The 12,488-nt window shown below is 36.7% G+C and overlaps 1 protein-coding gene across 2 annotated transcripts in view; it reads left to right on the top strand.

Annotated features, from left to right (window-relative positions):
- PRKCE (protein kinase C epsilon) overlaps positions 1 to 12,488 on the top strand; it is a 286,002-nt gene that overhangs the window by 253,258 nt on the left and 20,256 nt on the right. For both annotated transcript variants that reach the window (XM_051782886.1, XM_051782887.1), the window contains exons 12-14: positions 3,560 to 3,698; positions 6,086 to 6,274; positions 11,257 to 11,403. In XM_051782886.1, coding sequence (XP_051638846.1) covers positions 3,560 to 3,698; positions 6,086 to 6,274; positions 11,257 to 11,403 — 475 coding nt within the window. The remainder of the gene's footprint in view (positions 1 to 3,559; positions 3,699 to 6,085; positions 6,275 to 11,256; positions 11,404 to 12,488) is intronic.

Below are 12,488 nucleotides of genomic sequence, written 5' to 3'. Positions count from 1 at the left end.
CAAGCACTTTTATGGACTATGATAATCTTGTGGGCTAGCTATGAATTTGGCACTTTGGCAGATTCCCAGATTACCTTTTAACCTCCCATATGTACATTGATGGGAGTCATACTGCTGTTGTTTTAGCCTCTTCCAAATTTCTTTTGAAACTATGGTGCACTTTGTGATAACAGAAATCTACTGGTATTAAATTTCATTATTGCGTGAGTAATTAAGCTGATGTCCTCAGTGCCTTCAATAGAGTTTTGAAGAGGCTTATAGGCTTCACTGCACTGTTTTGGCTTGATGAAGGAGATGTTTTTCTTCTGTCAAGTAAGATTATAGTTTGGTAAATGGTAAAAAAAGTTAAATTGACTTGTGCTTTTACAGATAGGCTTAAAATTTCATTGTCAGTCTTTACAGGTAGTCAGAATTTAATGATTAGACTCTTCCTGGTTTTTACTTGGCTTAGTTTGTTTATTCTGTTTTGCCAGTGTCAAGTTAAATTTTTATTGCTAATTTCTGTGTCTTATACAAATCCTTAAGGAAATAAAGACAATGGTAAGTATCTTGGCCTTATTCATTATGTGGTGGCTTACTGTTAGTGCTTTAATTACTGTTGACATTTCTCTTAGCTTAGGAGTTCCTTGGGTTACCAGCTGTATCTCCAGTCAACTCCATGGCTAGCATATGGGTGGCATTAAATGAAACTTAAATGATCTGAAGTTCTAACAGCACCAGTGTGTCACCTGCCCGCACTAGGAAGTCCTGTGATCAGAGCTAAGATAACATTTAAGAGTCTTTTGATAAACACTTAATACTACAAATAAAGGTGGATCCATTTTTCTGAGCAACCTCTCAAATTTCATCAGTTCCCATCATAATTATAGGTATTATGACCTTCTTTTTAACAGTCTGACATGATGGGGGCTGAAAGTCATTCCAAGATTCCATCAATTATAATAATACTTTGATTTCTTTATCTGAACATCTTGACTTTTTGAAGTACAACTTGTATTCTTCCTTAGTTTAGGAATATCCAAGATAACTCTGCATTTGGAAGGTTAAAAGCTGCAGCTACAAGCTTATTTCCTACTTCAAGCTGCAAGAGCCTTATCCTCTTGTACTTGATCACATTCTATTTGATGATGCTATAGCCCTGTCTTAATGCAGGTCTTTTGATTGTGGCACTTGGAATTTACTGAAAGAGCAGTTTGGGGAAGGCACGTGATTATTGGAACAGGGAGCTTTGTTTTGTTTATTTGACTTCTTTCGGGGCACAGAGATGTTGATATCTGTTTGCTCTGGCATTATGTTGGACAATTCTTGCAAATCACTTTCCAGAGGTAGGAAGAAGTGATTTTTATGAGGAGTTAAATTGTTATACGCTGAGGATTATGTTGTAGCCAGCTGGATGTTGGATTGTTTAGGAACTCCTGAAGTGGATGACCTTAAGGAATGATAAAATATGTAGCCTGCTCCAAGGGGCCTTACAGGGGTGACCAGCTGAGGACCTACAAGGGCAGGGTAACTGATCTGGACTTAGAAGAGTGTAATGTGGGGCATACTGGTTGCAACAAACATTTCTACAACCAGTATATACTTCAGCTACATAAACCATTCTGACAAAGCTAGCTTATGTAGGAGACAGTGTTTTCACTGTTACTGAAGTAAATATGACTTTGTTGTGCCGTGTTAGACTTCTTTTACACACACAAACCACTTGGTAACATGTACACAGCACAACCTATCTCTACACACACAGTAAGTCATCCAGTGCTTCCAAGTGTCTGATTTACTGCACAGCTGTGCAATGACTATGCAGACCTTGAGCAGCAAGTCCACTGTGTCCCAGAAATATCCTGAGTTGTATGATGGCCTGTGTACCTGCTTAAGAAATATGTGGGCCAGCACATTCAAAAGCGTTTAACAAGTGTCAAAAGAAAAAAAAAAAGAAAGAAAAAAAAAAGAAAATCCACATACTGAAATTGGAGTGAGAGGGAGAAAAGAACATTTCTGGGGAAATCCCAACATACTGTAGCCTTGGACATGTCTACAAAACTCTTAACACAATGCAGCCTTGGAAGGACTGTTTAATAATTTAATGTAGTTGAATGCTTCCACCATGTTGTGGTGCCTGTGGTTCTAAAGTCTGGAGTCTGATAAGAGATATTTCTCTGAAAGAAATCCTCAAAGTAAAGTGAAAATTTCTCATCCCTCACTCAAATTTTTTGGCGTAAAGGATTTTTGCCAAAAAAACCTCCTTATATCTTTTCATAGGCTTTTGGGGTGAAATGTGTTTACAGAGTCTGGCATGGGATTTTATTCCTCTTATCTGATTTAGAACTTGCCTACACACACACACTTTTTTTAATCAATTCAATCTATGGAAATTGCTGTAATTATTCTAGGAAAAACAATTCTGATCTGAAAGCATCTATAAAGTCTCCTAAAGATGTATGTTCTGCTTTTGATTCTCACCTCTTTATTCATTCATACATACAATGCCCTCATGTATTGCTATGTATTTTTAATACAGAGCAGAGGTACCTAAAAACCTAGACAGAAATATAAAAAGAAAGCGGTCTATGCAATATAAGTAGGATTTTTTGCATTTGCTTTATGTTTGCTTTATTATTTCTATACGATGAATAATTTTTAATTGTGGGGGTTTTTTTCATGCAAGTGAGAGTTCTTTTATGCGCTGACTTTCCAGAATCTTTAAACTTGTGTAGTTTAATTTAAGGCAAATCGCAGGTAAGTTAGATGGTACTTATCATCCATTGTGTTGGAACATTCAATAACCATCAATGGTATATTTGGAAAATGTGTAGAGGGCAAGACAGGAAAGGTGGATATCCTTTTCTCAACCTTTTTTTGACCTTACCCAATTTAATAACTGAAGAATTGTCTGGTTTTGACAAAAGACATTTTTACAACAAGTGATCAGAAACAGCTGCTGTGTTGTTTAACAATGAATGCAAAATATTCCTGTGAGATTATTTTTGAGCAGGTTTAAACTGCAGAAAATAATACTCCCAAAGATGGGAATGTTGTTTTTCATCCTGTCATTGCAATCTGAACTTTGAATTCCTAGTATACATTAAGAATCCAATTAAAATAATCCAAGTTTGAAAGTATCTATTAATTCAACCCATATGATAGAGTATGGATAAACTGGTGATCTGTGCTTTGTGAAAAAATAAAGAATGCCTTCACTAGACATTATTGGCCTATTTCACATTGACAGAATGTTAGCTTTGTAGCAAACAAGAAACTGAGATATTTTCCAAACGTTTCTGATGCTGTCTTGGACAGCACACCTGTGCTTTCATGCAGCTAAAGAGAGTAAAGGACTGGTCTTGCAAAATGCTTGTAATTACCTGCTTCTTTATTTTATTACCTTTAAGTAGGTCTATTTATTGACTGGTAGCAACTTTTTCTGCACATATGTGAAGGACAGTTTCTCAGTGGTGTTTGTGAAACCATTTTTTTATCATATTCTGTAGTTTATTATGAAATTCAAGAGCACGTGACCAAAATTTGAGAGTTGATTTAATTTGAGGCCTTTATATTTCAGGGACCTGAAACTGGACAATATTCTTCTGGATGCAGAAGGCCACTGTAAACTGGCTGACTTTGGGATGTGCAAAGAAGGGATTCTGAATGGAGTGACCACCACAACCTTTTGTGGCACGCCTGACTATATAGCTCCAGAGGTATTTTTTTGCACTGCACTAAGAGTACAGATATTATCGTTCATCAGACTGTTACATGTGTAATTTTAGACACTCTTTACATGTAAGTGAAAACAATAGAAGATGCAGACTAGATTCTGCTGCAGTTTCACCTAGGTAGTCTTGCGGAAATTGGCTACTCTACTGCTAACAAGAATACCATGATGAGAGGAGTGACCAAGCATGGTTTTTCTATTACTTGTTTTTCTGAAATTAAGTGTTCTTCTCCATTCGCTCATTTCTAACTTAGCATCATTGTGATGATTTGTAGAAGCCTTTAAGGTGCTAGATGAAACTGAGTATTGCTACTTCAGCAGTCTTTAATAGTTAAAAAATGTTTTTATTTTTTAATGAGACTTAGAAGGGCATGTTCATAGGGAAGAAATCATATGTTTGGTGTAATTTTGCCTAAAGTCTTTGTGGGAATATAATTTTTTTTCTTTCTTTAAAATATCTGTGAGTAAAACATACTATGTATGTGGTACTTCTCATTATATGGAGAAACATAAAGTATCCACTCGCATAGAAAGATAGAAACTTTGGATGCTGCATATCAGTTGGCAACATTTCAAGGCATCTGTTGCATAAAAGAAATAGCTGAGAATAGTGCAGGTTTTACATATTCTAGATTTTAATATTATGCATTTCAAAATGCCTAAAATGAATCAATATTGAAATCAATATTGAACAGTTAGTCTGCTAGGCAGACTTTGTCTGCTCAGTTTAGTTAATAAACTGTGCATCTTTCCAATGAAAATTCAGTGTGCTGATTTAGTGTAAAAGTGTCATTGGTTTGTCTTTTATCAACCATAAATTTGCAGTGAGGAAAAATGCAATTTATTATTTGTTAGAGACAATAAATCATAAACCCATAGTGTTAGTGTTCCCAGCTGTCAAACCTTGGTAGCACAACTGATAAGGTGTGAATCATCTTGAAACTATCATAATATAAATGTGCATTTTACAGAGTTTGAAAAGTATTCCAGCACTAAAAGGAAATAAATACCAGTGTGATGGGTTTGGTTTTGTATGAACTCTTTTCTGATTCAGTATACTAACTGAGTCCTTTGGCAAATTCTTTGAAAATTATTACTGAAAATAAAGCAGTAATAAGAGCCCAAGAATGTTTACATGAAATCATGGTTTCACTGGAATCAGTACTCAGGCTTCTGATTCATCATGTTAATTGCAGAAGTTTATTCTCCTTTTTCTTCTCTTGCATCATGGTGATACATTTCAGTTTCCTGTTCTTTAGCAATATTTGAGTTCCAAAGAGTGCCCAGAACACTGGAAAAGTATACTTTTAAAGAGTACCATTTTCTGTATTTAAAGGCTATAAAATGTAATTTCCATTCAATGAAGAATGTAGTTGGGATCCAGGCCTGTGCATCCAAAGTTAAACTCATTTCTGTTTTTATGTTAAGACTGAATTTTGGTTTATGTTAGTCTTGATTCCCAAATACAGTACTAAGCTCACGCGGTTCACCACAGGGCTTCTGACTGTAACATTAGGTGTTATATAAGGAGGCAGTGGATTTGTTGCTCATTCCAGCTCATTTTAAGGCAGTCAGATTTACCTTAAACAGGCACCCCACTCTACTTTCCCCAGTCCCCTGTCATGTTGAACCATTACAGCCAAACTGCAGCATTCTTTAGAGTGAAAAGGAGCCAAGAACTAAACTTGTTCTTTGTTCAACACTACTCTTATAACACCAAGTAGTACAATAAAATTCCATCATCCTAACCTACTACTCCCTACTAAATGTATTTGCTATAAGGTTGAACTTGTGCCACATGAAAAGTTGTAGCCAGTTTTTCTGAGACCAAGTGCAATTAGAGTCCTACAGCCATGTATTGTACGGTGGTTTCATGCTGTAAAAAGAACTTGAACAAAAATGCTTTTGTCTTCCTTCAGCCCTACCTAAAGGACAAGAATAAATCCCTCAGATGGTCTCTGTGCAGCATTACAAGCTGGCTCAGTTTGTTTTGTTCAAGATAGAGACAAGGAAATGTTTCACATTTTCCACCAATCTGTTTTGTATATGTGATCTTTTTCCCCTTATAGCGTGACCTGTTTTAAACAGTTTGGAAGGATATGCAGCTCTTTTGCTCACTAGCAATAGTCTTTTACTCAGGGGACTGATAAACTCAGTCAGTACTTCTGAGAACAGCATTGCTTTGACACTTAGCTGTGTTAGGGCAAATTGCATGGGTAAGAGACCCTGCCTGCTATTACTGAAATCAGTGTGGGATTTAGTCCTTCTTAGGCACTGGGGGAAAGAAGGGGTGTATCATGTTGAAAAAACAAATGTGCAGCCAAGAGTGTTGTCTAACTTGTCTACTCAATCCAATCTCTTTTTCTATGCTAGATCCTCCAGGAGTTAGAGTACGGTCCGTCCGTGGACTGGTGGGCTCTGGGTGTTCTCATGTACGAAATGATGGCTGGTCAACCCCCCTTTGAAGCTGACAATGAAGATGATCTCTTTGAATCCATCCTTCACGATGATGTATTGTATCCAGTCTGGCTCAGTAAAGAAGCTGTCAGCATTTTAAAAGCAGTGAGTCTTCCATTACTTGCTTTCCTCCTCCTCTTCGTGGATTTTTTTGGGTGTTGGTTTGTTGCTTTTTTCCCTTGATTAAAATTGAATTTGCTGAAAGTTGTTGAGAGCAGTCACCACTGGGAGTTCAAGCACAGTTCAGAGTGCCACTGTTAGGATAATGGGGCCTGGGATAAATTACACCGCTTGTGGGAAAGGAACACAATGTTTGTATTCCACGCAGTTGTACAGTGTATAAATCTGTGTACTGCAGATTCATGTTTCAGGGAAAACCCAACCAGCTAGAACTGTGCTATCACTTTGACACTTTATATGCTGCATGTTCAGTAGAGGGGGGGAAGAGCTACATAATTAAAGAAACAATGTTTTTTATTTAACCCGCTTATAACATTTCCTGTCCCTCTGTCTTTCTTCCCCTGTCATCAAGATTGGTTGAAATGAAAGTCCTTTATTTACAGCTGCATGTCCTGTTTTATAGTTCATGTAACACTTTGGTAAGTGTTACTTTAGTGTACTTGTTTCTGCTCTGGTTGGTGTTTTTCAGTATGAGTAGTGACTTGACAGAAATGTGTGTCACCAAATGCCACAATTTTTTAATCAGTCAAAGCATGTCACTGGGCAACTTCTGGTTTTAGACTATCTTTCTGAAGTCAGGTTTACTTCATTACCGTAACAATGAAATAAATTCTTTCTTCTGTGCTAGTATCATCCTAAAATTAAAAACAAAATAATACAGAAGCAGTATGCCAATCGCCATAGTTTGAAAACCTGAGGAGGGTTTCTGGCTTAAAAAATAATTTGTTTTTTATTCCATTTTTCCACCTTCTTTAAAACTGGAAAATTTCTACCTTTCCATGTATTTTTCTTACAGCATTTGCAATAAGGGAAGCTTTCAATTAAGAGGGCAGCTGGTAGTGTAAAATCCTGGAGAGCTCTTCATACAGGCTTACATTTTGAAATTATATATAAAACTTGAACGAATTCTGATTTTAACTCCAGTCTGCAGGTAACACATTCTGCAGAAATGCTCATCTTGATCTTTTAATGAAAATAGCTCCAGGCTCCTTCTGGCTGAGTGAGAGAGATGCTCTAGCAGATGATTCAAAGCACAAGTCAAAGTTAACTTCTCTGAATTGTTTGCTGGAGTATCTCTTTTGCTGCGTTCACTGAAGTGAAAACATGGAGGATTTATTAATACTGATAATAATTTATTAATACATATTTCCCCTTCTCCACCAAATAGCTCTCTGATTACTCTTTATTAGCTGACATGATACTTTCATGTATCCATTTTTGTTTCCAAACCCTTTGATTATTTTACTTCAGCTTTAAAATGTATGGACTTGAGCTGCAGAATTCAGGCTGATATCCAGGATATGGGAGTTATTTCAGCGTATTGTAGAGAAAGAGTTGTTGTCACTTTTCACACCTGAATTTCATTTCAGTCCAGGAGATTGTATGTAGTGTTTTTGTTTCACTGTATGTGAACAGACTGTTCCTTTGCCATCCACAGGCTTCTTGAGTGAATCTACATTAGTTGACCTTTCTTTTATTCTGAGTGATGGAAGCATTTGTTGGTGGAGAAAATTTAACAGATAACTCTCTGGGTTAAGTAGGAGAGCCATTGTAGCTATTGGGAGAAGGTTTTTGTTGTACATAGGAAAGAGAGAAATAGATTCAACAGTCAGAGCCCTACCGTGTTATCCAATTGGTGGTGCAAGTAGTGAGCTGTCTAACTGTTGTTATACAACTCCTTCATTAACCACGCACGAGTGCAGACATAGAATTGGACTGCGGGTGTTAAGCTATGTATTTTTGTGAATGTAAGTGCAAGGGTGTTAATCCCTCTAATTTCTTTTGAAGCTGACTTTGTTATAAATTTTTATGAGACTGATTTCCTGGGTCTACATTTCGATAGTAGGCGTGATGGTTTGTATCTTGCCGTAGTCGTAGCATTTTTTTATTTTACATCTTTCTGTCTGAAGTTAATCCTTAATGCCATTATAATCCTTAAAAAGAGGTTGCATCCATTAAATAGATTTACACTGTAATAATAGATTATTCCTCATTGGACAAGATGTCTTCATGGCCATAAATTGATATAATTTAATGAAGCTGTGGCAGTTTGCACCATAAAAAGAACAGATTTCCTTACATTTAGTAACCTGCTGTCTATGCATCTATGGTCTGAAACCTGTTTGAAACTTGTGTTCTTCACCTTATCCTTGTCCACACTTTGTTAAATGAAGAACAGGAAAAACAGAGGAAAGAAAGAGGCATCTGTGTATTTTACTGCTGAATGGTAGCAAGGGATTAACTTTGGAACACTTCGTTTCCTCACATTGTGCTTTGAGATGTGGGTTTTATTCTTTAGAAACTGTGTATTTTTACACTCCTTCAAACAGCATGTAAGGAAAGTTTAATAAGAAGACATTCTCTTCTATTAAGTAACAGTTACTTTCTGAAGAAACAGTTTTTCTGTTATTTCCAACAAAACACGTGAGAATGATTTTACAGATCAGCATTGCAAGGCAGCACATTGCTTATCCCATGAAAATCCACACATCTTATTAGTCCTGTTTCTGTGGATTGACAGGAATTGCTATTTAAATTCTTTCCTGTGTGGTAAGGAAAACAATTCTTCATTGAAACTGGCTCTGTGCTTCTTCATAAGCAATAGGGAGAGGTCGTGTCTACAGTGTGTGTTCCCTTTGTAGCTGGATGACAGGGGTCTCGGGTACAGAAGCAGAACTCTGTTTTTAAGATGTGTGATTTACTTCAAGAAGCAAAATTTTGAGAGCCAAATGATCCTTGATTCAGGCCCCAGGTTGCATGGCTATCTCAGCAACCTTTTGTCCTGTTACCATTTAAGTCAGTAGGAACTCTGATTCTAAAAGGCTTCTCTTTTCATAAAAGGAGGTTCCTGCCTTAGTATGGGAAAATAAAAAGCCAACACATGGCAATGGCTGTCAGCTCCATTTGCAACCATCTCTTCAGCACAGGATGGTTAACAGCTGTATGTGTCCTGACAGTTGCATCATTATTGATAAACAACTTGTGCTTCAGAACAGAAAAGGATTAAATTCATTCAATTAAATGTCTACTTTAGAAGTTTATTTCATCGCATATGCATATGATAATTGTTTTGGTTTGGTTTAAGTATTCATTCTTAAAATTTGTTCTCCCTCATCATCCATTTTGAAGTTTCATGCAGTTTGTGAAATGCATCACTAAACTGTACTATCTAGTCATATTTTCATGTCCTGGGCTTCTTAAAAATGACATGGCAGATACTAGGATCATATTCTAGTTTTTTGATACGTGGATTATATGGTACAAAAGGCTTATCCTGTAGTTCCCATGTTCTGTTTCTGCAATATGTGTGGCTGCTGGTTCCTGGCCTGCTCACTCCAGTCCTAGAGATGAAATAAAGCAGAGGAATGTAGGAATGCATTTTGTGGTTTTCCAAGAGACCTCACCAAAGCACAGTAATCCTTTCAAAACCTTTGTTTCTCCTGCCCGTAGAAAATATGGCCAGTAGTTTAGATATGACTTGACCACTTGCAAAATAGCTTGCAAAGCAGTAGAACGTAAGACCAAAGAGAAGGATGGTCTTCAGAGCAGTGTGTATATCAGAAACCGTAGACAGAATTGCCTTGCTGATCTATGTTATGTCTTTAAAATGATAGCAAGGGTATTCTTCTGTGGATGGTTGATCTAGCTATCTAAAATCGTCTTAAGGGCTTCAGTAGCTACTTATCTAATAACTGGAATACTAAAGCAAGGGCATGCCTTACAGAGATTTATTTTTTTCTAAGTTTTTTTGTTCTACAGAAGTATAGTCTAATGTGATACCTGGGTTAAAAAGGCACTGAACAATTATCACATTTTGTTTCCTTTGTGCACTTTTTTTTTTTAATTTGCAAATGTTATATAATGGCTGAATATGAAGTAATAGCAAATCTTGAGATAATTCTATAATGTTAATGTGCATGTGTATACAAGAACAGCATTTATTGCTACTAGAATTGAAAGGATTCTGTGTCCACATGAATTAGGAAATAAGTAGAACAATTGCTAATAAAATAAGTTAAAAATAACAGTGCAAGATCAGGAAGGGTATTATGAGCTGCCATCATTTGATATCAATGTCTTAAATCAGTTGTACAGCTTTTTGCTGAAAGGAATAGTAATAGTTTAAAAGTGAGTAGTTCAGAAATTACCACACCACAGGAGACCACTTAGTTCCAGTTGCTGGTACTAATGGTGTACTAAAAATGAAAGGGATTGTGCAAGTTATGTCATGGACCTTCTCAAGGGAAGCTTTCTGCTTCTACTGATCTTTCCATGTATTTCCTGAAACAAATAGGATGCTTATAATTCACATAGCTGTTCTGCAGGTGCTGTTCTTACTTGTATTAGAATAAAATCCTAGAAGTGAGTAAGGAAGTTATGGCTTTTCATGTGTCTGCTTGAATGGAGTGTATGATTAAGCAACCTACATATGCAAATAAAATAAACAACAGTAAGCATAATATGTAACCTCTATCCCCCCAATTAAAAGACCCTGTTTTTAAGTTAAGATACAGCAAATAAGGTAAAATAAGAGCTATCCTGACTCTTTTTAGAACTGTCTCTGGAGGGTTTAATTTTTTCTTCCTTTACTTTAGTATTTTTGACCAGAGCTGGAACTAGAAACGCTGAAAAAATCTGTTCCTCTAGCACACCCAGTCAGACGAAATTAGGAGGTCTCAGCAAGCAATTGAAAGTTTCCTGAAGGACATATACACTTTGGAGTTGTTGAATCTTCTGTTTTGGCTGGAACCTCTGAAATTTGGAGGGCCAGAAAAAATAACCTTCTGAAAGGGGACTGTCTCTAAAAACTCAGCTTTAGGAATTATAGTGTATAATTGAGCTGCAAATGATTTCCACTCATTGCCATTCATATTTTAACTTCTTCTTCTCCCTCCCCCACCCTGTAGTTCATGACAAAAAACCCCAATAAGCGACTTGGCTGTGTGGCATCACAGAATGGGGAAGACGCGATTAAGCAGCACCCGTTTTTCAAGGAAATTGACTGGGTTCTTCTAGAACAAAGGAAAATCAAGCCACCCTTCAAACCTCGGATTGTAAGTAACAGTTTGCATAACATTCAGAGAAAACTTAGTTTGACAGTTCTGTTTATTGGCTTTTCAGAGACATGAGATTACCTGAAATAATCGTGGGGTTGAAATAATAAGATAACAATGTCGCTGAAAAGATTGTCTTGTCATTATTTCTGTGAAGGTAAGTGTCAGGAACAGATTTAATGCACAGGAAGATGTTCATGTTCAGTCACATAAAGCATGAGAGGGTTCGAGGCCCTGTTTTAATTATTTTTCTGTGTTCTTAAAGATACCGTAGTCAGAAGAGATTATTTCGTGGGGTATATACTGTCTGTACTTTCTGTGTGAATTCTTCTACAGTTCTGCATTGCTGATGGCCACTGGATTTTGTAGTAAAAGACAGAGGCAAGGATTTGTGATCAATAATATTTTAACTGAAGACACTTGAAAAAACAGCTTCCCAGGGGAAAGAAATATACATCATGATTAGATAAATCTATGTCCTTACATTTTCCTGGGTAATAATCAAGTATTTCTATTTTAAAGTAACAAAAATTTGTAAATAGCAGCCCCACCTGCAGAAACTATGAAAGCCAAGAAAAAATACTTTACTTATTCTAGTCTTCCTCTGGATGAAAATACAGTTAACCAAATATCAGCTTTTTAGCTGAGAATCTGTGGAGTTACTTTTGTGCTTTAACAGTGCAAGAGAGCAAGGATTATGAGCAAGAGCAAGAGAGCAACAGTGCAAGGATAAATCCTTTGAGATTGATTTGCATGTTTTGACTTTGCACATTCCAAATTACAGTGTTTGATTTGCCTGTAAATATGGTCAAGGTATTAAAAAAAAAAGCAGAAAGCAAAACAAACAAACAAAAAATCCCTAAGACTTTGGGCTCAGCACTGAATCCTAACTTAAATTTAGAGGTAAAGAAGTCCCCTCTGTTTCTGAAGAATGTCTGTCACATTTAAAGCATTTCCTTTTAGTCAAGCGAGATGCATTTCCCTAAGTTCCTGATGTAGATGGTGAAAGTGGGACTTTCTGTCCAGAACAGGAGCCTGAGGTAGCTCCTCTGAGTCCACTCTTGGAGAAATCTCTCTCCCTCTGT

Source organism: Manacus candei, unplaced genomic scaffold (assembly GCF_025592945.1).
Source record: "Manacus candei isolate 608988 ecotype Guabito, Panama unplaced genomic scaffold, ASM2559294v1 h1tg000017l, whole genome shotgun sequence".
NCBI classification, from domain to species: Eukaryota; Metazoa; Chordata; class Aves; order Passeriformes; family Pipridae; genus Manacus; species Manacus candei.
The sequence above is the reverse complement of the archived record's forward strand: the minus strand, read 5'-3'. Positions and strand labels throughout refer to the sequence as shown.